The sequence below is a fragment of the Hordeum vulgare genome, chromosome 3H (genome assembly GCF_904849725.1).
Source record: "Hordeum vulgare subsp. vulgare chromosome 3H, MorexV3_pseudomolecules_assembly, whole genome shotgun sequence".
NCBI classification, from domain to species: Eukaryota; Viridiplantae; Streptophyta; class Magnoliopsida; order Poales; family Poaceae; genus Hordeum; species Hordeum vulgare.
The window spans coordinates 36,362,987-36,388,306 of NC_058520.1; the positions used below are offsets into that span (position 1 = coordinate 36,362,987).

The 25,320-nt window shown below is 45.8% G+C and overlaps 1 protein-coding gene across 1 annotated transcript; it reads left to right on the plus strand.

Moving 5' to 3' along the window:
• Nucleotides 1-2,927: 2,927 nt before the first annotated feature.
• LOC123439446 lies at nucleotides 2,928-13,293 on the plus strand. Its single transcript, XM_045116156.1, has 7 exons — nucleotides 2,928-3,305; nucleotides 10,556-10,747; nucleotides 10,838-11,110; nucleotides 11,388-11,490; nucleotides 11,944-12,062; nucleotides 12,336-12,503; nucleotides 12,607-13,293. The coding sequence occupies exons 1-7, from the start codon at nucleotides 2,973-2,975 to the stop codon at nucleotides 13,045-13,047; spliced, it is 1,629 nt and encodes a 542-aa protein (XP_044972091.1). The 5' UTR covers nucleotides 2,928-2,972; the 3' UTR covers nucleotides 13,048-13,293.
• Nucleotides 13,294-25,320: the final 12,027 nt, after the last annotated feature.

The window sequence follows — 25,320 nt, forward strand, 5'->3', positions numbered from 1 at the left end:
TTGTGGTGAAGCTTCGTGGTGTTGTTGGGAGCCTCCAATTAAGTTGTGGAGATTGCCCCAACCTTGTTTGTACGGGTTCGGTGACCGTCCTCAAGGGTCCCTTAGTGGAATCATGACATCTTGCATTGTGCAAGGGCGTGAGAAGATTACGGTGGCCTTGGTGGCATCTTGGGAAGCATTGTGCCTCCACATCGCTCCAAATAGAGATTAGCATCCGCAAGGGTGTGAACTTCGCGATACATCGTCGTCTCCTCGTGCCTCAGTTCTCTCTTACTCGAGCCTTTTACTTATGCACTTTACTTTGTGATAGCCATATTGTTTTTTTTGTTATATATCTTGCTATCACTTGGTTGTTTATCTTGCTTAGCATAAGTTGTTGGTGCACATAGATGAGCCTAGTTGTTTTAGGTTTGTGTTTGACAAATTAAAAGTTAGTTTTATTCCGCATTTTTTCAAGCCTAAACCGTAATTGTTTTAAAGCGCCTATTCACCCCCCTCTAGGCGACATGCACGTCCTTTCAGTATTACACCGCACGGTGGCCCGAACCTGGATAGCTCGTGCGTCCTCTTCGTGCCCGATGAGATTGAGTGAGCTTGTCGTTGGCCTCGCCGTTGTTGTCGTCATGTTGCAGGTTGCCAAGCCAAGCCCCCTAGTGTTTGAACCCTAGTTCTTGGAGGGGTTTCTTGGACGCACGTCCTAGACTCTGACATAATTAGGTGCATCAATTATAGACAATTGAGTGGATGTATGTAAGCTGTGATGATTCTATGAGAGCTTAAATAAACCCAAAAATGCTAGTATTATATTTAGTGAGCAAAATGTATCACTTGAGGTGCTTTACAAGCGACAAAGTGCACTGCACTTGTTAATGAGGTTTAGAAATTTGATATTTTAAGTTTACCCACCATTGTCATGCTATATCCGCCACTCATTGTGTGTGCCCTTGGCACTTGGGTAACAATTTTGGTTCCAAAAAGCCAGCCACCTCGCTGGAACCGCTTCGCACGCACATGCGATTTCAAGGCAATATTTGTGCCTTATCTCTGTGCCGGCGAGGTTGTGGGTCCTCGGCCCCTTCGGCTGCCCCTCTGGCGTCGAGAGGGACCGGGGACCATGGCGACTTTGCTCCGGCGAGTAGATAGGGTAGGTTTAGTTTTTCTTAAAGGTGTTGCATTAGTGGTGGGATTAACGCCGCGTCAGAATAAGATGTCTCTGCTTCTTCCCCACTTTGTTGGTGCTTCAATCGGTATTGTCGGAAAGCAGGTAGCTCTTGTGTCTCGTCGGAATTCGGTTTCGTCGATGTTAAGTTGTGTTGGTTGGAGTTTGGCATCCTGTTGGGCGACTATGTCAGTTTGTGCAGAGTATGTTGGTGTCTTGGAGTGTGGTGTGCGGATGATGGGTTGCGATGGCGCTCTTGTTCTCCGATCAAGTTGGATGAAGATGACGACATCGGGATCTCGCGGACTTGAAGATGATCTTCGGCCGGCATTGCCACAAAGACTCTACTTCGTCGTCTTTGACGAGCCATTTAATCGGCTCACAAAACATCATGGTCCGCAATGAAGTTCTTCCCATTTTTTTTAAAAGAAGTTCTTCGAGGTTTTGGTGTGGATGCTCCTCATCTCTTTCTCCGACGGTGCGACGGCCGCCGACACATGATGATTAGGTTGTGCACATGGATCTCCGACGGTTAAGATGTAAATTTTATATTTGTGAGCTCTATGGTGCCAATCTCCAAGACGCTTGACGCTTTGTTTGTCTCTTCGAGTGACCATGTATGTATCCATTGTAATTTGTTTGTATAATGCAGGGCCGGGCCCATAGTGGTTCCAATAGTGCGGCCCGCACAGGGCCTGAAATTCTGGGGGTCCAAGTTTTATATGTAGTCCTAGTGTGAATAAGAAAAGAAAAACTAAGTGCTACTAGGCTGGTGGCGCTGGAGTTGGCCTGAAGACCTGCATACAAAGCGACTAGGCCATTCGATCGAGCCCACTCCTGCTCCTCCTATCGCTTCAGGGATCGATTTGCAAGAAAAAGAAAAACTACAGGATCGGAATCCGGCAACTGGAAACTCTTGAATTGATCCACACAGGAAATGAATCGCGCCGCCCGTGGCCTTGTCGCCCACGCGCTCATCTCGACTAGAATGCAGACCGGACAGTTGCATTGGATGATTGGATCGTGACAAAACAATACTCACGGCCGGTAAAGTTAAAATACACAGTACATGTGCCATGCTCTCCTCTCATTTGTTTCTTGGAGTGCAGATTTCTCTAGGCCTGTTTTCTTTTTCAGTTTTGAACAGCTTTGCATGCATAGCATGTCTGGCCAGATTAGTAACATTATGATCTGGAGAAGTAGTAGTGTAAGAGATGAGAGAGAGTGAAGGAAGAGCCGAAGGTGATCCTGTGGCATGCACGCATGCATTGTTTAGATGTGAAGCTGCAGTGCAAAGTCATCGATGGACCGATGAAAATTCTGAAATTACGTATGATTTTTTTATATGCTCAATTGTTACATAAAACATTATATTATATGGAGTACATTGTAACATCTTTTGTGAGATATATATATACATTATAATAATCATTAGTTGATTTGTTCTAAGATAAGGCCTATTTTTTTTTAGTTTCGCACAGGGTCTCAGATTTGACCGGCCCGGTCCTGGTATAATGGACATGTGGTATTTCTCAACCAAAAAAAAGAAGGTTCCCAACAGCTAAACTTGACGGAACTGGACGTGCTCGCGTTCGTGCACGAGACCTCGCCCTGAGATCGGTCTGATCAACGGAACGGAGCCCGACACGTAGGTATACACATCCAGAAAGGCAGCAGAATATCCAAAAACTATTCTTCATAGCATCAGCATAAGCACCCCGGATATGCTCCTGCCTCCAGCCATGGGGTTCAGACTTGCCAGAATACCCATGCACATGAAAGGGGAAAGGTATTCCGATGAAAGAGAGGATGAATGTTGCCTAATTCCTCCCGCCACCGCACGCCCAGAATGCGAGCCAAGGGGGTGGCATCGTCAGCAGCGGGGGCGGCGGCGCTGGTCTACGCCGTGCTCTCTGGACGACTGTCCCCCGACGGCGCGGAGGAGGCGCCGAGCAGGGGGACGCGGCACGGGCGGAGGGGCGTTGACGGGGAAAGCGAGGCAAGGTGGCCGGAGAGCGCGCCGGCGAGCTGGAGGGAAGCCGCGGCCGTGGCGGCGAGGACGGTGAGGTTCGCGTACGGCGAGACGCTCGGGAAGTGGCCGTTCGGGGACATCGCCTTCGGGATCAGCCACTACATGCGCCTCCAGGTGAGTGATCACCGCACCCCGGCTCGGAAATCAAATGTTTTCATCTGCTCTGAATAGTCGCAGTGCCGGCCGTTTCTGCTTGCTTAGATCATGTGGTGAGGAAAAGACATGCGTCGGCGCTTGATTTTCCTTAGATCGTGCTTTTGTTTGTTACGATTGGTTAATCATGAGACACATGCTTATGGCTGCAGCAACCCATGAGGCCTGGGTCACGGTTGATTTTGACCATTAACATGTTGTCTCCCTTTGTCCAAAAAAATAAAATAACATGTTGTCTCCCCGGTGTTTTCTGACAGATCAATGCATGATGAATTCATATGAGTTGCTTAATGTATAACTGACTAACATGGAAATGGTAGGACATGGTTAGTTGGTGACCATGGACATAACCTTACTTTACACCTTTTTATTTACCCATGAAAGAACCCCCTGAAAAAACTGGTGTCCACTTTGAAGTACTTGGGAAATGAAGAGACCTACTTATGTTATGGGGGTCGCCTTAAGCCACGACCATTCTTAAAATAGGGCCCCACAACCACATTGATGAAGATGATACTGTGCATCACAAATTAGTTGCATATCGCGGTGAACATAGATAGGATCATCGAAACCTCTAGCGAAGAGAATATCACGAAGGAAAGACCAACGAACACAGCTATAGGCTTTTTCGAAATCAAGCTTGAGGATGACCACCTGGCACCCCGAGTGTGAATGTCACGGCGGACCAGTTTCATGTAGTTCAAAGGATACAATCAAGAATAGCTCTCTCCTTAACGACGCACACTGAGTCTAGCTAATGAGCTTATGAGCAAATGGAGATAGTCTAGTAGCAAACACCTTGGAAGAGAACAACGTCCAAACTTTTGACCTTATCAACTTTCCCGAGTAGGACGGGGCGGAGCCGTCGGGGCAAGATCTGGCCGGCCCAGGAGGGTCTCGGGGGGGGGGGGCGTCCAAGGGTGGGGAAGGAGGGGCATTTCCGCTCGTCTCTTTGGTCATCATGTCGGCAAGTCTAGGGTGAGGTGGTGTAGGGGTCATGGATGCCAGGGTGATGCCTTGGTGGTGGGAGTTACGATGCTCGTTGGCGGAGCTCGTGGCTCAGGTGTTGGTTGGCTGTCAGGGTCATGCGGGAGGCATGATGGCATGCGTGCGGCGATCAGTGGCGGTGGTGCGGTGAGCGTGGTTTGGTGCAAACTATCTTGGTGATGAAGAGGGCTTTGCCAGGGTGAAAACCTTCTTTAGCATTGATAGGTCGACGGCGACGGCGTCTGCGGGTGTCGTCTCCTACGTGAAGGCGTTGCTGCGGTTTCTCTTTGTCCCCTTTGTTGTTCCGGGGGAAACCTTAATCCCAGGATCGGACAGTGGCGGCACTTGGGTGTCGTATTCTTTCTGAAGGCGCCATCTTAAAGCACTCGGCTCGTCATGCACGTCTTTGTATCTTCGCGCTGGTTTGTTCACTGTGGAGGGCCCCGGAGGTCTCAACTCTCAAGCGGTGGCCTGTCTTCCTAGATGTAGATTGCTTGGGGTGGTAGGGGGTCATGCTGTTGCTCTTAGTCACTCTTGTATCTTGCCTCTGAGTGTGTGTGGTGGTGTGGAGTTGGCTGTGTTGAGTTATATTTTTGATTGTTGCTTTATATAAAAAGCGCGGCATGAGCCTTTTCCAATATAGAAGGGCAATGTTCTCATTTCTAATGTAGTCACGCACGTGGTTGCAGCGCTCCCTAGCACCGAAATCACGCATATTACAAAAAAAGATTCTCATATGCTTGAGAGATTGCGGATGTAGATGCTAGATCTGCAGAGCTTCAGGCCCTCAAGCCTATGCGGCGAGGTTTCGTTCCCGCAGATGCCATCTGGCCACAACCACCAGGCGTCTGTTGGAATTAACCACGATAGCCTTGTCCGGCTCGGACAGGTACAATCACCATGTAGATTACGACTCGTATTGCTAGCTATTGCTGCTATATATATGCGTGTAATCTATCCCTGTAATCTTAGATCGATAAATCAAAGAAATATCAAAACACAGGTGCGACACGCACCTGCTGCCATCAAATCGCCTCGTGTGTTCTCGTATGCGTATTGCGTATCCATCCAGCTGCTAGCCTGGGTGCTTTGCTAGCTTGCTACGTGCGCGTCAACCAGCTTTGTATTGCTGTGCGTCTCGGCATAAAAGAAATTCGCCGAGTTAGCCAGCGTTGCTTCATCGTCGGTTGTTGCCGTCGCCGGAAAGTACTCGGCGTCGGGTCTGGGCCAACAATTGGTATCTAGAGCTTGGTTTATTGGCGTGATCTTCGGAAAGCAATCGAAGGATCATGTCAAACCCGGGCAAGGAGATCGTTGTGGCGGGAGCTAGAGCACCGATGCCGATGGTTGGGGGGTCGCAATTCCCCCGGCTGGATCGAGAGGACTACGCACTATGGGCGATGAACATGGAGGTCGCGATGGAGGGAGCGGAATTCTGGGAAGCTGTCGATCCCGGCGGCGCCGAGTACGCGAAGGGCGCGGCAAAGTACCGGACGGATCGTCAGGCGTTAACGGCGATCTACTCCGCCATGCCGAAGGATGTGCTGCAACACCTCGTCAGAAAGAAAACGGCGAAGGAGGCATGGGAGACCATCAAGATCCTTCACCAGGGTCATGACCGTGTCAAGGAAGCACACCTTCAGTCCCTCATGAGAAGCTACGAGTGCCTGAAGATGGAGGAAAGCGAGACGGTTGATCAGTTTGCCTCCCGTCTCAAGACCCTCGTCAACGGCATACGCGGCTATGGTTCAACTCTAGAAGAAGTTGCGATCGTCCGACGATTTTTGCGCGCCGCGCCAGCACGCTACATCCAAATCGTCACGTCGATCGAGCAATGTCTTGACCTGAACACTCTCACGGTCAAGGATCTCGTCGGAAGGTTCAAGGCCCACGACGAGAGAATTCGTCTCAGCTTTGGCGATTCGAAGGAGAGTGAGCATCTCATGCTTACAATGGCACAATGGATGGCCCTGTCGAAAGGAAAGCAAGGTGGATCCACAAGCGGTAGTAAAGCAAAGGAGAAGCAAAGCCCGACGAAAAAGGACCTCGCTGGACAGGAAGAAAAGGCTAGAAAACCAAGGAGAAAATTTGACATAAAAAAGTAAGGTGTCACAATTGTGGAATCCTCGGTCACTTCAAGTCTGATTGCAAGAGTCCACCGAAGGAAAAAGCTCTCATGGCCAAGGGAGGCGATGATAGCGATATGATGCTCATGGTCGAAGTATGCGAGCTTATGGACGAGGATGGTCCAGCTCCGAAGGCACCGGCTACCGAGGTTGTCATGCTCGACGAAGAGAAGGTTTACCTTCATGACAAGAAGAGGGTGAACACGGCGAGGCACGTGTGGTACCTCGACACGGGAGCAAGCAACCACATGACCGGTGACAAGGACCAGTTTTCTGAGCTAAATCTCTCGGTTGGAGGCACGGTTCGGTTCGGTGACGGGCGGACCGTTGACATCACAGGGCGAGGTACTGTCCTGTTTGAGCTGAAGAATGGCGGTCACAAGGTACTCACAGATGTGTACTATATTCCCAAGCTAAAGAGCAACATCATAAGTCTTGGCCAGCTCGAGGAGCGTGGTTGCAAGATTGTGCTCGAAGATGGCTATCTATGGGGGTATGACCGTCAGAGGATGCTGATCATGAAGGTGCAGAGGTCGCCAAACAGACTCTACGTCCTCAACTTGGATCGTGTGGATCCAGTATGTCTCTTGTCAAGCATGGAGGACTCGGCATGGAAGTGGCACGCGCGCTACGGTCATCTAAATTTCTAGGCTCTTCGGCAACTTGGACAAAAGGAGATGGTACGTGGTCTACCGTGCATTGATCATGTTGAGCAAGTGTGCGACGGTTGCCTTGTTGGGAAACAAAGGCGGGCCTCGTTCCCGAGAGAGGGAAACTTTAGAGCAAGTAAAGCTCTTGAGTTGGTCCATGGAGACTTGTGCGGACCCATTACACCGACTACCCCAGCTAGGAACAAATACTTCTTACTCATCGTCGACGACTTCAGCAGATACATGTGGATTGTGTTGTTGAAGACGAAGGACCAAGCTTTGCAAGCCTTCAGGAAAGTAAAGATGGCGGCCGAGGTAGAATCCGAAGCCAAGCTGAAGGCCCTCCGTACCGATCGGGGGGGTGAGTTCAAGTCTCGTGAATTCACAGAATTTTGCGAAGCACATGGGATCAAGCGGTATCTTACGGCGCCATATTCACCGCAGCAAAACGGTGTTGTGGAACGGAGGAATCAAACCGTGGTGGCGATGGCACGAAGCATGATGAAGAGCAAAGGGGTCCCGGGCAAGTTTTGGGGTGAAGCGGTCAATACGGCCGTTTATTTGCTGAACCGGGCTCCAACCAAGAGTGTGGTTGGGATGACGCCGTACGAAGCATGGTACGGACATAAGCCCACGGTTGATCATCTTCGTACTTTCGGGTGTGTGGCGCATGTGAAGACGGTGGCCGGGCATACAAGTAAGTTGGCGGATCGGAGTACTCCAATGATATTGGTTGGCTATGAAGCAGGCTCGAAGGCGTACCGTGCGTGCAACCCCTCTACCAATAAGGTGGTTGTGACTCGTGACGTGGTCTTTGAAGAAGCAAGGTCATGGAATTGGAACTCTACCGAGCCGGTATACCCGATCTCTGATGAAATCTTTCACGTTGTTTACAACGAATACGAGCATGCCGATAATCAACCGGAGACTACAACGACGCCGAGTGATTCTCTGGACAACAGAGCGCAGCCGAACGCGCCAGATAAAGCAGGGATAGAGGCGCGCGAAGGCACGCAGCAGGACGCGGCAGACGAGGCATGCGATGGCTCGTGCAACACACCAAGCAATGCTCGAAGCGCTCGACCAAGTGGCTGCGTACCACAGGGGAGCAGCCTGGGAGCTGCGCCTGGAAGAGAACCTGGATCGCCAGAAAACAGGAGTTTGGCAACTCCACAAGATGAAAATTCCTCGTCTTCGACAGAACAGGAGACAAGGGAACGTCCGCCGACACCAGTTCGTCTTCGACCAGTGGTGGATTTATATCCGGAGGAAGCACTTCGTACTATTAATCCTGTCAAAGTTATAAGAAGAGGACGACAATGTTTGCTTAGCGTCGAGGAACCGACAAAATTTGAAGAAGCAAATACTGAGGAGTGTTGGCGTCGTGCTATGGATGAAGAGTTGGGATCAATACGAGACAACAAAGTATGGGAGCTCGCTGATCTTCCCAACGGACACAAATCCATAGGGCTCAAGTGGGTGTACAAAGTCAAGAAGGATGCTGAAGGAAACTTGGTCAAGCATAAAGCTCGGCTCGTAGCTAAAGGATTCGTGCAAGAGCAAGGTGTGGACTTCGAGGAAGTGTTCGCTCCAGTCACAAGGATGGAATCAGTGAGGCTAGTTATAGCTCTCGCGGCTCAAGAATCTTGGAGGCTACATCACATGGATGTAAAATCCGCATTTTTGAACGGGGAGTTGGAAGAAGAAGTATACGTGAAGCAACCACCGGGGTACATCAAAGAAGGAGAAGAACACAAGGTGTTGAAGCTACACAAGGCATTGTACGGGCTACATCAAGCTCCTCGGGCATGGAACATCAAGCTTGACCGTACATTGATTTCTCTTGGTTTTGAGAAAAGTCCACTCGAGCATGCTATGTACAAGCAAGGTAAAGGCAAGGATCGTCTCTTAGTGGGCATCTATGTTGATGATCTCTTGATAACTGGAGCAGACGAAGAGGAGATTGCAAGATTCAAGCTACAAATGAAGGAGCTATTCAAGATGAGTGATCTAGGGCTCTTGACATACTACCTCGGGATCGAAGTACAACAAAAGCCGAACGGGATCACAATATGTCAAGAGGCATATGCAAAGAAGATACTTGAAAGTTGTAGCATGGAGGATTGCAAACCAACTTATGCTCCAATGGAGCCTCGGCTTAAACTTAGCAAAAGGAGTGAAGCCCCTGCGGTTGATGCAACGGATTATAGAAGTGTGGTCGGAAGCCTAAGGTATCTTGTGAATACACGACCGGACTTGGCCTATTCCGTTGGCATAGTGAGTCGCTTTATGGAAGCACCCACGACTGAACATTGGGCAGCTGTCAAACATATACTCAGGTACATCAAAGGGACAACAAACTTCGGTTGTGTCTATTTGAGAGAGAAAAAGAAGGAGATGGTGGAGCTACTTGGCTACAGTGATAGCGACCTGGCAGGAGATGTGGATGACCGTAAAAGTACCTCGGGTCTGGCATATTTCTTGGGCAGGAGCATAGTAACTTGGCTATCACAAAAGCAGAAGGTGGTCGCATTATCGTCCTGCGAAGCAGAGTATATAGCAGCTGCAACCGCAGCAGGTCAAGGTGTATGGCTAGAAAGGCTACTCGGTGACCTCACAGATAAAGAACCAGAAAGAGTGGTGCTCAATGTTGACAACAAGTCTGCGATTGCCCTGTGTAAGAATCCAGTGCATCATGACAGGACCAAGCACATTGATATAAAGTATCACTACATACGACAGTGCGTGGAAGAAGGCAAGATTGAAGTCAACTATGTCTGCACCGACGACCAGCTTGCAGATATCCTGACCAAGTCTTTGGGACGACAGAAGTTCACGGAGATGCGGAGAAGGATCGGCGTCCAAGCTGTGAAGTGAGGACATCGTGTTTAGGGGGGTGATTGTTGGAATTAACCACGATAGCCTTGTCCGGCTCGGACAGGTACAATCACCATGTAGATTACGACTCGTATTGCTAGCTATTGCTGCTATATATATGCGTATAATCTATCCCTGTAATCTTAGATCGATAAATCAAAGCAATATCAAAACACAGGTGCGACACGCACCTGCTGCCATCAAATCGCCTCGTGTGTTCTCGTATGCGTATTGCATATCCATCCAGCTGCTAGCCTGGGTGCTTTGCTAGCTTGCTACGTGCGCGTCAACCAGCTTTGTATTGCTGTGCGTCTCGGCGTAAAAGAAATTCGCCGAGTTAGCCAGCGTTGCTTCATAGTCGGTCGTTGCCGTCGCCGGAAAGTACTCGGCGTCGGGTCTGGGCCAACAGCGTCAGGGGATAGGAAGTCAAGGCATTCATCTCAGCAGCATGGTTCTAATTGGTTTGTTACTTATGATGAACCCACGGCCTTCACCAAACCATTTTCATTGACATGATGTGGTTGAAGAAAATGTATTGCTTCTTCTCTGACTAACTATTCATTTTCTTCAGGGCAATCTGCAGCATGAGTATACATGTGGCAATTGTGTGCCCTTGGAAGGTCCTGGAGTAAGACAGGAGCTTATTGTACTTCTCAGATACCTGAGACTCTGCAGGTTCTTCTCAAAGGAGCATTATGAAGTGTTCCTAGAGTTTGGTGGATATGGGCAGAATGATATTCTGATAAGGAAGTCCAAGGCGAAGGTATGTATCACACAGAGCCAAATTTCTGATCATCTTAGTACAGATTGTGAACTGGAAATGTCTCACAGTAAATCATGTGTGGCTATGCAGCTCATGAAGCCTACGTTCACGGTTGTTCGCGACGAAAGTACCAGATGCTTCCTCCTTTTCATCCGGGGAGCTATCAGTGTTAAGGATCGCCTGACGGCAGCAACTGCTGCAGAGGTTCCGTTTCATCATGCTGTGTCACAAGAAGGCCGTGGATCATGTATAGTTGTTGGGCATGCACATTGTGGAATGGTTGCAGCAGCTCGCTGGGTTGCGGACCAGGCCATTCCCTGCCTCAGCAGGGCAGTCGAGCGATTTCCAGACTACAAAATTAAGGTAAGTAATTAAATATTTTCTGAACCTCCGAAAATGTGATTTCCATTTGAATGCTTTGTAAAACTAGAGCTGTAGAAGGCCTTACCGAGTCAACTTTCTGAATGGTATCTTTGGTATTTCTCTTGGTAGTACGAGTCAACTATCACAGTAAAGTAGCACATATTTGACATTGTAGCTGATTTCATAAGGACTCCTCAAGATAAACTCTCACAAAAATAATCATTGCTGCATCAAGATTTTTGCCAACTAAAATAATATTGTCATTGTTCAATTTTAGATCATTGGGCATTCCATGGGTGCTGCTATTGCAGCTATTTTAACATACATATTACGTGAGAACAAGAAGTTATCATCATCTTCATGTATTGCCTTTGGACCAGGTATTGTACAGTAGTCAATTCCAGATTGAAAATTTACCTTTAACAAATGAATAGAAAAGGCACTGCATGTCAATCTAATACTACCTCTGTTCCTAAATGTAATTGAACTGAAAAAAAGCTTACATTTAGGAACAGAGGTGTACATGATAATGGTGCACCACTTGCACTGTTAAGAAACAATCGTTCATTTTAAGAAAAGGTCTGTGTGGAAGCATTACTTGCACAAAGAATACTAGAAGCTCAATTATGCTGAACACCAGCATTGGTATTGTCACCCGAAGCAACAGACCTGCTACTCAATTGATGTGCTAAACAATCACTAGCCTGAAACGAAGCAACTAATATCTGTAATGATGTCATAGTCCCTTCTTTTTGGTTCCAAAAATTGCTTATCAATATTTCGTTACAGATGTAGTACAGTATAACCTAACATTTCGAACTGCTACTGCCCAGCTGCTTGCATGAGCTGGGACTTGGCTGAGTGCAGCAAAGATTTCGTCACCACTGTTGTCAATAAAAATGATCTAGTCCCATCTTTTGGCAAGGTCTCGGCTGCTGAACTCCGTACAAAGGTACCCCATATGGCCACATATTTTCGTATAGTGATACCAATACGTATGAAATCTTTAAATTTGCGCGTTCCGTCCATAGCTAAAATGCAATGAGTTGGTTGTCTCTCTTCTAGTTTTTTTTTTTCACTTCGTGGCGAACAACAATTAGCTGGTTATAAAATAAAAGCAAAAAATGCATGTGCTGTAAACAGTAAACACAACTTTTTAGCGCATAAGCATCATAGATCATACGTTTACGTTTACATTTGTTGTGGAATCTGTGGCTCTCTGCAGGTTATGACATCATCCTGGGCACCTGATCTTCAGGAACATATTCAGCAGAAAAGACTCCTGAGTTTTATAAACCACTCTGTGGACTTCATGCGATCCTACATTCCTTTTGTATCCAGTCCAAGTTCTAAGGTTGCAGATGTCGATATGCTGCAATCTTGGGCTGCTAAGGTACTAGATTTTTTTTGAAACACAAAACAAACTGGTGATGCAACATCAGATGTTCATCTTTGTATTTTATCATGTGCCCAATTAATTTGGCTTACAAATCCAGGTTGAGATGAAGCGTTCAGAAGGCCTGCATGAAGTAGTGAAGAAACATTCTGCCCTACCCCGCTGGCGATATGTTGCTACAAAGAATCAAACTTTTGATGAAGCTGAGAAAGGAACAGATGGAGCACACATGGAGCAGCTCCTGGAAGGCCTGCGATCATCGTCGAGTGGCTCTCTGGCACCTCGGCATTGCCAGTTGTACCCCCCAGGAAGAATCATGCACATGGTTGCATTGCCAATATTAGAAGAGCAAGGCAGCCAGAGTGAGGGGGTTGCCCTCTACGAGACCCCTCGCGACATGTACAGGAAGATCCGACTTGCCACATCGATGATAAGGGACCATTACATGCCTAGGTACATTGAGACGATGGAGATGCTCATCGACAAGCTTGCGGAGAACGACGAGCCTCCCAGTGACACCAACGACGTCCGGTTGGAATAACTTTAAAACAAAGTACTCCCTCCGTCCCAAAATTCTTGTCTTAGATTTGTTTAGATGTGAATGTATCTAGTCAAGTTTTAGTATTTAGATATATCCATTTCTAGACAGAGCTAAGACAAGAATTTTGAGACGGAGGGAGTACTACACTAGCCATGCCGCGCGCAGCGGCACGACACGCCTTCTGAGATATTATGTGAGAAATCATGTATGCGGTGATGTTAAAATTTGACTGCTAATTTTAACTAATTGCTGGGTTGTTATTTGTTTGTTTGATTTTCTATATTATAGTGTATGTATAAATATCAAGCTGGTATGGACAATGGAGGGTTTCATGAAGGAAAGCTTTATAGCATGAAACAGTTGATTCATTTTGCATAAGGGGATACATTTTGATACTGCATACTCCCTCCATTCCTAAATATATGTTTTCTTATAGTTTCCACTAGAAAACTACATATGGGTATATATAGATATACATTAGAGTACAGATTGACCCATTTTGCTTCGTATGTAGTCCCCTAGTGGAATCTTTAAAAGACTTATATTTAGGAATGTAGGGAATATATTTAAGTTTCCCACTAGTAGAAAATAGGCCTTTGGTTCGACGTACACTAGTAGAAATAAGGGCTTTCGTCCCAGCTCGAAAAACACATTAGTCCCGGTTCCTTTACGAACCGGGACTAATGTTAGTATTAGTCCTAGTTCGAGCGGCAAAGGCGCCGGTCGGGCATTAGTCCCGGTTCAAATGGGACCTTTAGTCCCGGTTCGTGTCTCGAACCGGGACTAAAGGGTTTGGAGGATTTAGTCCCGGTTCGTGTCTTGGACCTTTAGTCCCGGTTCGTGTCTCGAACCGGGACTAAAGGGTTTGGAGGATTTAGTCCCGGTTGGTGTCTTGAACCGGGACTAAAGGGTAGACCTTTAGTCCCGGTTCGTGACACGAGCCGGGACTAAAGGTGTTCAGATTTTTTTTTTATTTTTAAATTCCTGTTTGTAGTTTCTGTTTTAAATTGCTTATATCTTTTAGGATATTTGATGTTTTTGATTGATTCTTTTTGCATTAGATTCAAAATTTTGTCTAGTTTCTGTTTGTGCCACTAGTTTTCAAATTTGAATGGTTTAAATTTGAATTTGTTTAAATTTGCTTCAAACCCAGTTTTTGAATAACTTGAGTTCACAAATAGTTTTTAATTTAATTCTTTTTGCTCCCACTCATGTGTTAGATTGTTGTCACAGTAAGATTTATTTGGTTATTTTTAGAATAATTTAAATTAGGATTTTAATTAAAGAAATATTGTTTTGCTTATATAGTTGTTTTAGTCATTTAATTGTTGTTTTTTATTATTTTTAGTTAGTTCTTTCTGTAGATTTTAACATGTTGTAGTATGGTGCATATTTAATGCACAAAAAAAATCTACAGTTCAATTAATTTTTAAAAAATGCCTTTGTAGCAGATGGGTTTTCGTCTGAAACCTTAATACTTTGAGTTTTGTAGAAAATAAACAAAAATGACAAAATCTTTAAAAAATAAACAAAAATGATAAAATCTTCAAAAAATAGAATCCTTTGAGATGTTGTTAGGTTTTAGTGTCTAGTCGGTATAGAAATTTTGAGATATGAATTTTGACCGTTTTCGCAAAAAAAGGAAAAAAAAATAAACGGCCATAACTTTTCCATACGACGTCCAAAAAAAAATATATCAAAAAAAACTAGAAAAAATTGGTACTCGATTTCACCCGGGCTTGCCCGGTGAAGTTTCCTCACATGCTCAAAATTCCAAATGGAAAAAAAGTTATTTCAAAAAGAAGTTTTTTCCAAAAAAAAACGATTTTATTTAAAAATATTAGGTTGTTTTCATTGAAATTCACTATTATCGTTACTTATTAAGTTTATTTTAATAATTGTTTGTAATTCAAAAAATTAAATCATGTGACATGGCATCAAGACTCAAGTTGTTTAGGATTGATAGCTTACTATTGTCAGGAAAACAACAAGTGCACACTTGTCAACTAGGGGCAATAGAACCAGAAAGTTAAGCGTGCTCGGGCTGAAGCAGTGAAAGGATGGGTGATCGACCGGGAAGTTAGACGATTTGAAATGAGTGATCACTGCTAGAGCAGTGAGGATGGGTGATTAGAGATTAAATTGTCAAATAATTCAAAGATTAGAAAATTGGAATAAAACATAAAAAATATTCAAAAATAAAATTTGAAAAAATTAAAAAAAGATATACCTTTTCGGGTCAAACAAACAAAAAAACAGACGGATCCTTTAGTACCGGGACTAAAGGTACTCCCACCGAGGCGGCCACGTGGAGCACCTTTGGTCCTGGCTTGGAACAGGACCGGGACTAAAGGTTAGGCCTTTAGTCCCGGTTAGTGAACCGGGACTAAAGCCCCTTACGGGCCGGGACTAAAGGCCCTGTCCCCACTAGTGGTATTAGTCCCGATTGGTTTTTGAACCGAGACTAATGCTTTCATTAGTCTCGGTTCATGAGGCTAGGCTTTAGTCCCGGTTTGTGTTACCAATCGGGACTAAAGGGGTGGTGGCGGGGTTTCGTGAGGCTAGGGCCCATGCGAGGGCCATTAGTCCCGGTTGGTAATACAAACCGGGACTAGAGATATCTCTAGTCCCGGTTTGTATTACCAACCGGGACTACAAGTATCACTATAAATAGTGCTTCGTCCAGCCCGAGCCCAAGCTCTTTGTTTTCTCCTTTCTCTCCTCTGTTCTCTTCCCTTGCTCGAGTTCATCCTCAATTTCTTTCCAGATTTGTCAAGATTTAAGGCACCCATCCATCCAAGTGTTTACAAAGGTTGGTAACTTTGTTCTTTCTTCTCTCATTGCTAGATTAGCTCGTGCAATGTTCTATAATTATACTGATTTGTGGTTTTTAGTTTGGGAGTAATTATGTGGGAATTTATTTGATTTATATGCAATTTGAGCTCAAATTAGCTTCTTAGTTTGCATATGTGTAGGTGTAGTTTACTTAGTGCCTTCCCTGCCCCGTCCTAACCACCGTCGATCGCCCGCACCGTCTCGTCGCCGGCACCACCTTGGTGATCCTCTTGTTCTTATCCTTCTTATTACAAAAAATCTTATTTGTATGATTTAGATAGTTTTATTACATGTATGATTGTTTGTTATACATAGTGCCATGGTCTTGATATCCGTCCCCATCGGCTCTCGTCCGGTTTATGATTTGGATGTGATATATTCTCTTTTATAACTATTTGTTGCATTTCTCGTTTATATGACAATTATGCCCATCAAGTTGACATAGATATTTTTATCTAGGAGGTATGTGAAGCGGAAATTGCAACCGACCCTCTTGTCAAGAAGTTAAATTTAGTTGAAAAAGAAAATGAGTATTTAAAAGAAAAATTGAAAAGAATTGAAGAAGATAAGATGAAATTGGAGCTGTATGTTGCCGAAGTCGTCGATGATCACAACATCAAGATGGATGCAATGCGCTTGAAGATTAGAAAGATTAGAGAATATGCCCTTAATAAAGAGGCTTGGTATCACTATGTTGTTGGATCAATTGTTACCTTAGTTGTGAATCTTTATCACATCTGTTGTTGCATTTAAATGATTTAGCTAGAAACTCTTGTATCTCGTTTTATGAGAATAAGTGTGTATGAACTTTATGTGTGAACTTGTATTAATTTGGTAATTTCGGTCTTGTGTAATGAAGATGAACCGACAATGGATGTACGATGACCGACGGTCTCCCCAGTTCATTGATGGCTTGCAGAGTTTTCTGCGTGCAGGTGCGGCAAAAGCGAGCGGGATAGTTTTGTGTCTTGTCCATGTGTTGTGTGTAAGAGTGATAAAACTTACTTTAAGTCAAGAGTCATTCACGTCCACCTGTTTACGTCCGGTTTCATGTCCGGCTATAACTGTTGGACCAAGCACGGAGAAAGAGGGGTTCTAATGGAAGAGCATGAAGAAGAAGAGGACCATCCTTTGTTCTGTGAATACGATGGTACTACAATGGGGGAAGAAGATGAAATAGAGGCACCAGATGAGCCCGCTGATGACCTTGGTCGAGCCAATGCTAACGCAAAGAGAAATTGGGCAAGTGAAAAGGAGAAGTTGAAGTTGCAGGGCATGTTAGAGGATCACAAGAAATTGTTATACCCAAATTGCGAAGATGACAGGAAGAAGCTGGGTACCGCACTGGAATTGGTGCAATGGAAGGCAAAGAATGGTGTATCTAACAAGGGTTTTGAAAAGATTCTCAAAATGTTAAAGAAGATGCTTCCAAAGGACAACGAACTGCCCGATAGTACGTACGAAGCAAAGAAGGCTATGTGCCCTCTAGGATTAGAGGTGCAGAAGATACATGCATGCCCTAACGTCTGCATCCTCTACCGCGGTGAGGAGTACGAGAATTTGAATGCATGCCCGGTATGCGGTGCGTTGCGTTATAAGATCAGCCGCGATGACCCGGGTGACGATGTTGAGGGCCAGCGCCCTAGGAAGAGGATTCCTACCAAGGTGATGTGGTATGCGCATATAATACCACGGTTGAAACGTTTGTTCCAAAACAAAGAGCATGTCAAGTTGATGCGATGGCACAAAGACGAGCGTAAGAAAGACGAGAAGTTGAGAGTACCCGCTGATGGGTTGCAGTGGAGGAAAATCGAGAGAGAGTGGATGGACTTTGCAGATGACGCAAGGAACTGTTGGTTTGGTTTAAGTGCAGATGGAATTAATCCTTTTGGGAAGCAGAGCAGCAATCATAGCACCTGGCCCATATATGACTCTATGTATCTATAACCTTCCTCCTTGGTTGTGCATGAAGCGGAAGTTTATTATGATGCCAGTGTTGGGTAACATAGCATAAATTCAAAAAAAATCCTACGCATATTCAGATCTTCCTATGAAGAGACCAGCAACGAGAGAGGGGTGAGTGCATCTTCATACCTTTGAAGATCGCTAAGCGGAAGTGTTTCTAGAACGCGGTTGATGGAGTCATACTCGCGGCGATTCATATCGCGGTGTGTTTCCGATCTAGTGCCGAACCACGGCACCTCCGCGTTCAACACACGTGCAGCCCGGTGACGTCTCCCGCACCTTGATCCAGCAAGGAGGAGGGAGAGGTTGGGGAAGATCTCTGGCAGCACAACGGCGTGGTGTCGATGGAGAGACGAGGTCTCCCGGCAGGGCTTCGCCAAGCACCGGCAGAGAGGAGGAGAAAGAAGAGCAGGGCTGCGCCGACGGAGAGGGAAAATTGTGTCTTCAAAAGCCCAAAAGTGCCCACTATATATAGGGGGAGGGAGGGGCTGCGCCCCCTTGAGGGTTTCCCTCTCCTGGGAGGGGCGGCAGCCCTAGATGGGGGGAGGTGCGGCGGCCAAGGGGGAGGAGGGGTGGCGCACCCTTCTGGTGGGCCTTAGGCCCACCTGCGCTAGGGTTCCCCCCTCTCCCTTCTTCTTGCGCCATGGGCTGAGTGGGGGGCGCACCAGCCCACCTAGGGGCTGGTTCCCTCCCGCACTTGGCCCATCTAGCCTCGTGGGGTCATTGCCCCCTTCCGATGGACCCCCCGGGGCCACCTTCGGTGGTCCCGGTGGTCCCGGTATGTTACCGATGACGCTCGAAACACTTCTGGTGTCCGAAACCATCCGTCCTATATATCAATCTTTACCTCCGAACCATTCTGGAGCTCCTCCTGACGTCCGGGATCTCATCCGGGACTCCGAACAACTTTCGATAACCTCATACAACAATTCCCTATAACCCTAGCGTCATCGAACCTTAAGTGTGTAGACCCTACGGGTTCGGGAGACAGGCAAACATGACCGAGACATATCTCCGGCCAATAACCATCAGCGGGGTCTGGATACCCATGGTGGCTCCCACTTGCTCCACGATGTCATCTATATGATTCATGATCGACCTTTCGGCCTCATGTGTTCCGAGGCCATGTCTGCACATGCTAGGCTCGTCAAGCTTAACCCGAGTGTTCCGCGTGCGCAACTGTTTTGCACCCGTTGTATGTGAACGTTGAGTCTATCACACCCGATCATCACGTGGTGTCTCGAAACGACGAACTGTAGAAACGGTGCACAGTCGGGGAGAACACAATTTCGTCTTGAAATTTTAGTGAGAGATCACCTCATAATGCTACCGTCGTTCTAAGCAAAATAAGGTGCATAAAAAGGATTAACATCACATGCAATTCATAAGTGACATGATATGGCCATCATCACGTGCTTCTTGATCTCCCTCACCAAAGCACCGGCACGATCTTCTTGTCACCGGCGCCACACCATGATCTTCATCAACGTGTCGCCATCGGAGTGGTCGTGCTACTCATGCTATTACTACTAAAGCTACATGCTAGCAAAATAGTAAACGCATCTGCAAGCACAAACGTTAGTATAAAGACAACCCTATGGCTCCTGCCGGTTGCCGTACCATCGACGTGCAAGTCGATATTTTCTATTACAACATGATCATCTCATACATCCAATATATCACATCACATAATTGGCCATATCACATCACAAGCATACCCTGCAAAAACAAGTTAGACGTCCTCTAATTTTGTTGTTGCATGTTTTACGTGGTGACCATGGGTATCTAGTAGGATCGCATCTTACTTACGCAAACACCACAACGGAGATATATGAGTTGCTATATAACCTCATCCAAGGACCTCCTCGGTCAAATCCGACTCAACTAAAGTTGGATAAACCGACACTTGCCAGTCATCTTTGAGCAACGGGGTTACTCGTAGCGATGAAACCAGTCTCTCGTAAGTGTACGAGTAATGTCGGTCCAAGCCGCTTCAATCCAACAATACCGCGGAATCAAGAAAAGACTAAGGAGGGCAGCAAAACGCACATCACCGCCCACAAAAACTTTTGTGATCTACTCGAGAAGACATCTACGCATGAACCTAGCTCATGATGCCACTGTTGGGGAACGTCGCATGGGAAACAAAAAATTTCCTACGCGCACGAAGACCTATCATGGTGATGTCCATCTACGAGAGGGGATGAGTGATCTACGTACCCTTGTAGACCGTACAGCAGAAGCGTTAGTGAACGTGGTTGATATAGTGGAACGTCCTCACGTCCCTCGATCCGCCCCGCGAACAATCCCGCGATCAGTCCCACGATCTAGTACCGAACGGACGACACCTCCGCGTTCAGCACACGTACATCTTGACGATGATCTCGGCCTTCTTGATCCAGCAAGAGAGACGGAGAGGTAGAAGATTTCTCCGGCAGCGTGACGGCGCTCCGGAGGTTGGTGATGACCTTGTCTTAGCAGGGCTCCGCCCGAGCTCCGCCCGAGCTCCGCAGAAACGCGATCTAGAGGAAAAACCGTGGAGGTATGTGGTCGGGCTGCCGTGGAAAAGTCGTCTCAAATCAGCCCTAAAACCTCCGTATATATAGGTGGGAGGGAGGGGGCCTTGCCTTGGGGCTCAAGGAGACCCAAGGGGGTCGGCCGAGCCAAGGGAGGAAGGCTCCCCCCCCCCAAACCGAGTTGGACTAGGTTTGGTGGGTGGGAGTCCTTCCTTTCCTTCCCACCTCCCCTTTTTTTTCTTTCTCTTTGATTTTTCTATCTCTTGCGCATAGGCCCCTTTTGGGCTGTCCCACCAGCCCACTAAGGGCTGGTGCGCCACCCTCAAGGCCTATGGGCTTCCCCGGGGTGGGTTGCCCCCCCCCCCCCGGTGAACTCCCGGAACCCATTCGTCATTCCCGGTACATTCCCGGTAACTCCGAAAACCTTCCGGTAATCAAATGAGGTCATCCTATATATCAATCTTCGTTTCCGGACCATTCCGGAAACCCTCGTGACGTCCGTGATCTCATCCGGGACTCCGAACAACATTCGGTAACCAACCATATAACTCAAATACGCATAAAACAACGCCGAACCTTAAGTGTGCAGACCCTGCGGGTTCGAGAACTATGTAGACATGACCCGAGAGACTCCTCGGTCAATATCCAATAGCGGGACCTGGATGCCCATATTGGATCCTACATATTCTACGAAGATCTTATCGTTTGAACCTCAGTGCCAAGGATTCATATAATCCCGTATGTCATTCCCTTTGTCCTTCGGTATGTTACTTGCCCGAGATTTGATCGTCGGTATCCGCATACCTATTTCAATCTCGTTTACCGACAAGTCTCTTTTACTCGTTCCGTAATACAAGATCCCGCAACTTACACTAAGTCACTTTGCTTGCAAGGCTTGTGTGTGATGTTGTATTACCGAGTGGGCCCCGAGATACCTCTCCGTCACACTGAGTGACAAATCCCAGTCTTGATCCATACTAACTCAACTAACACCTTCGGAGATACCTGTAGAGTATCTTTATAGTCACCCAGTTACGTTGCGACGTTTGATACACACAAAGTATTCCTCCGGTGTCAGTGAGTTATATGATCTCATGGTCATAGGAATAAATACTTGACACGCAGAAAACAGTAGCAACAAAATGACACGATCAACATGCTACGTCTATTAGTTTGGGTCTAGTCCATCACGTGATTCTCCTAATGACGTGATCCAGTTATCAAGCAACAACACCTTGTTCATAATCAGAAGACACTGACTATCTTTGATCAACTGGCTAGCCAACTAGAGGCTTGCTAGGGACGGTGTTTTGTCTATGTATCCACACAGGTAAATGAGTCTTCATTCAATACAATTATAGCATGGATAATAAACGATTATCTTGATACAGGAATTATAATAATAAATATATTTATCATTGCCTCTAGGGCATAATTCCAACAAATCCCGTATACAATTCCCTTTGTATGTCGGTATAGAACTTGCCCGAGATTCGATCGTCGGTATACCTATACCTTGTTCAATCTCGTTACCGGTAAGTCTCTTTACTCGTTCCGTAGCACGTCATCGTGTGACTAACTCCTTTAGTCACATTGATATCATGATGATGTTCTACCGAGTGGGCCCAGAGATACCTCTCCGTCACACGGAGTGACAAATCCCGATCTCGATTCGTACCAACCCAACAGACACTTTCAGAGGTACTCGTAGTGCACCTTTATAGTCACCCAGTTACGTTGTGACGTTTGATACACCCAAAGCACTCCTACGATATCCGTGAGTTGCACAATCTCACGGTCGAAGGAAAAGACACTTGACATTAGAAAAGCTTTAGCATACGAACAATACGATCTAGTGCTACGCTTAGGATTGGGTCTTGTCCATCACATCATTCTCCCAATGATGTGATCCCGTTATCAATGACATCTAATGCCCATGACCAGGAAACCATGATCATCTATTGACTAACGAGCTAGCCAACTAGAGGCTTGCTAGGGGCACATTGTGATCTATTTATTCACACATGTATTACTGTTTCCTGTTAATACAATTATAGCATGAACAATAGACGATTATCATGAACAAGGAAATATGATAATAACCATTTTATTATTGCCTCTAGGGCATATTTCCAACAGCCAGTGCTCATCCGAGGTCCCAAGCAACCCGATAACGACATTGATGTGTACCTAAGGCCATTAGTTGAAGAACTTTTACACCTATGGGATATCAAAGGTGTACGTGTGTGGGATAAGCACAAACATCATGAATTTGACCTACGAGCATTGCTGTTTGTAAACATCAATGATTGACCTACTCTTAGTAACCTTTCAGGACAGACAAATAAGGGATACCACGCATGCACACACTTTTTAGATGATACCAAAAGTATATACTTGGATACATGTAAGAAGAATTTGTACCTAGGACATCGTCGATTTCTTCCAATCAAGCATCTCTTAAGAAAAGAAGGCAAGCATTTCAAAGGTGAGCCAGATCACCGGAAGAAGCCTGACCATCATATTGGTGATCATATACTTCACATGGTCAAGGATTTAAAAGTAATTTTTGGAAAGGGTCCTGGCGGACAATCTGTTCCGAATGACGTTGACGGACAGACACCCATGTGGAAGAAGAAATCTATATTTTGGGACCTACCTTATTGGAAAGTCCTAGAGCTCCGCTCTACAATAGACGTGATGCACATGCCAAATAATCTTTGTGTGAACCTGCTAGGATTCTTGGGCGTGTATGGTAAGACAAAAGATACACCAGAGACACGGGAGGACCAGCAACATATGCACGAAAAATACAGCATGCATCCAAAGCAGTATGAAGGTCCTGCCAGCTACGCTCTTACGAAAGAAGAGAAATAAATCTTCTTTGAATGTCTACTCAATATGAAGGCCCCGTCTGTCCAATCGTCGAATATAAAGGGAATAATAAATATGGCAGAGAAAAAAAATTCAGAACCTAAAGTCTCATGACTGCCACGTGATTATGACGCAGTTGCTTCCGGTTGCATTGAGGGGGCTACTACCGGAAAACATCCGATCAACCATTGTGAAGCTATGTGCATTCCTCAATGCAATCTCCCGGAAGGTAATCGATTTAGAAATCCTACCAAGGTTGCAGAATGATTTGGTGCAATGTCTTTTTAGTTTCGAGTTGGTGTTCCCACCATCCTTCTTCAATATCACGACGCACATCCTAGTTCACCTAGTTGAAGAGATTGCTGTTCTGGGCGCTGTATTTCTACACAATATGTTCCCTTTGAAAGGTTCATGGGAGTCTTAAAGAAATATGTTCACAACCGTGCTAGGCCAGAAGGAAGCATCTCCAAGGGCCATGAAACAGAGGAGGTCATTGAGTTTTGTGTTGACTTTATTTCTGATCTTAAGCCGTTTGGTCCTCCTGAATCACGGCATGAGGGCAGACTGGGTGGAAAAGGCACGCTAGGAAAGGATTCAGTAATATGTAGGGACGGGCATTCTTGGGCGCAAGCACACTACACAGTTCTACAAAATTCCACCTTGGTGGCTCCGTATATCAAGGAACATATGGATATTGTACGATCTAAGAACCCGGAGCAGCCTGATCCATGGATCAAACGTACACACATGGCTTCATTCGGCGGTTGGTTGCAAACACGTCTCATGCATGACCGTGAAGTTGGAGATGACCTCTATTTGGTGGCCAAGTCACCATCTTCGACTATATTGACTTTCAAAGGGTATGAGATAAATGGGAATACATTTTACACGATCGCCCAAGATAAAAAGAGCACCAACCAAAACAGTGGTGTCCGCTTTGATGCAACAAATACCAATAATAGGACAAAGGACACATATTATGGTTACATATATAGAGGAGATATGGGAACTTGAATATGGAAACGATTTGAATGTCCGTTTGTTTCGGTGCAAATGGGTCAATCTGAAAGGAGGAGGGGTAAAGGAAGACTCGTGGTACGGAATGACAACAGTGGATCTCAACAATCTTGGGTACATAGATGAACCATTCGTCCTAGCAAATGACGTAGCGCGGGTTTTCTATGTGAAGGACATGTATACCAAGCCGATAAAAAGAAAAGATAAAGAAGTGAATACATCATACAATGATTCAAAGCACCACATAGTTCTTTCAGGGAAAAGAAAACATCATGGGAGTGGAGGACAAGACAGACATGTCACAAGATTATGAAAAGTTTCACAAAATTCCTCCCTTTAGAGTGAATACTGACCCAAGCATCCTCTTAAATGATGAAGATTGTCCATGGTTATGGCGCAAAGGGACACACGTGAAGAAAAAAATTATACCCCAAGATCCCAATCTCGGATGTGACTGGCTTCGCCCGCATCACTTTCTTATGTAGTGTGTTTCCAGGCTTATGTGGAAAGTCTCACTTGGGACAAACCATAGGGAATCTTTGTGTAAGATTTATGGTATATATATGTGTGTTTTGGAATTTGAAATGCGAAGAAACATTACGTAGCTCGAAGTTAATCAATGCAATTATGTGCAAACACATTTTTTCATGCATTTAATGATTTTTGAGCTAAATGACCCTGAAATTAAAAAGCATTACAAATGAACTCTCAAAAGGCTGAAACTTGGCATGGTATCACCATTTCACCACTTAGAATATGCTAAAAGGTTAAGAGTGTTACGACAAAAAGTGGATACACTCCGTGTATAAACTGGACAATCTTTTTCGAAGTATCACAGATTTGGACGAATACTCATCTCTTACAAAGGCATTTCATTTTCTAGAACTTGTTTCAACTCCAGAATTTTTGTGCGCTCAATATGCACCATTCAAAGCCACGTCATCAATTTTCAACCCTTTCTCACTTTATTTGCTATTTTTCATGCATTTAATGATTTTGTTTGAGCTAAATGACCCTGAAATTGAAAAACACTACAAATGAACTTTAAAAAGGCTGAAACTTGACA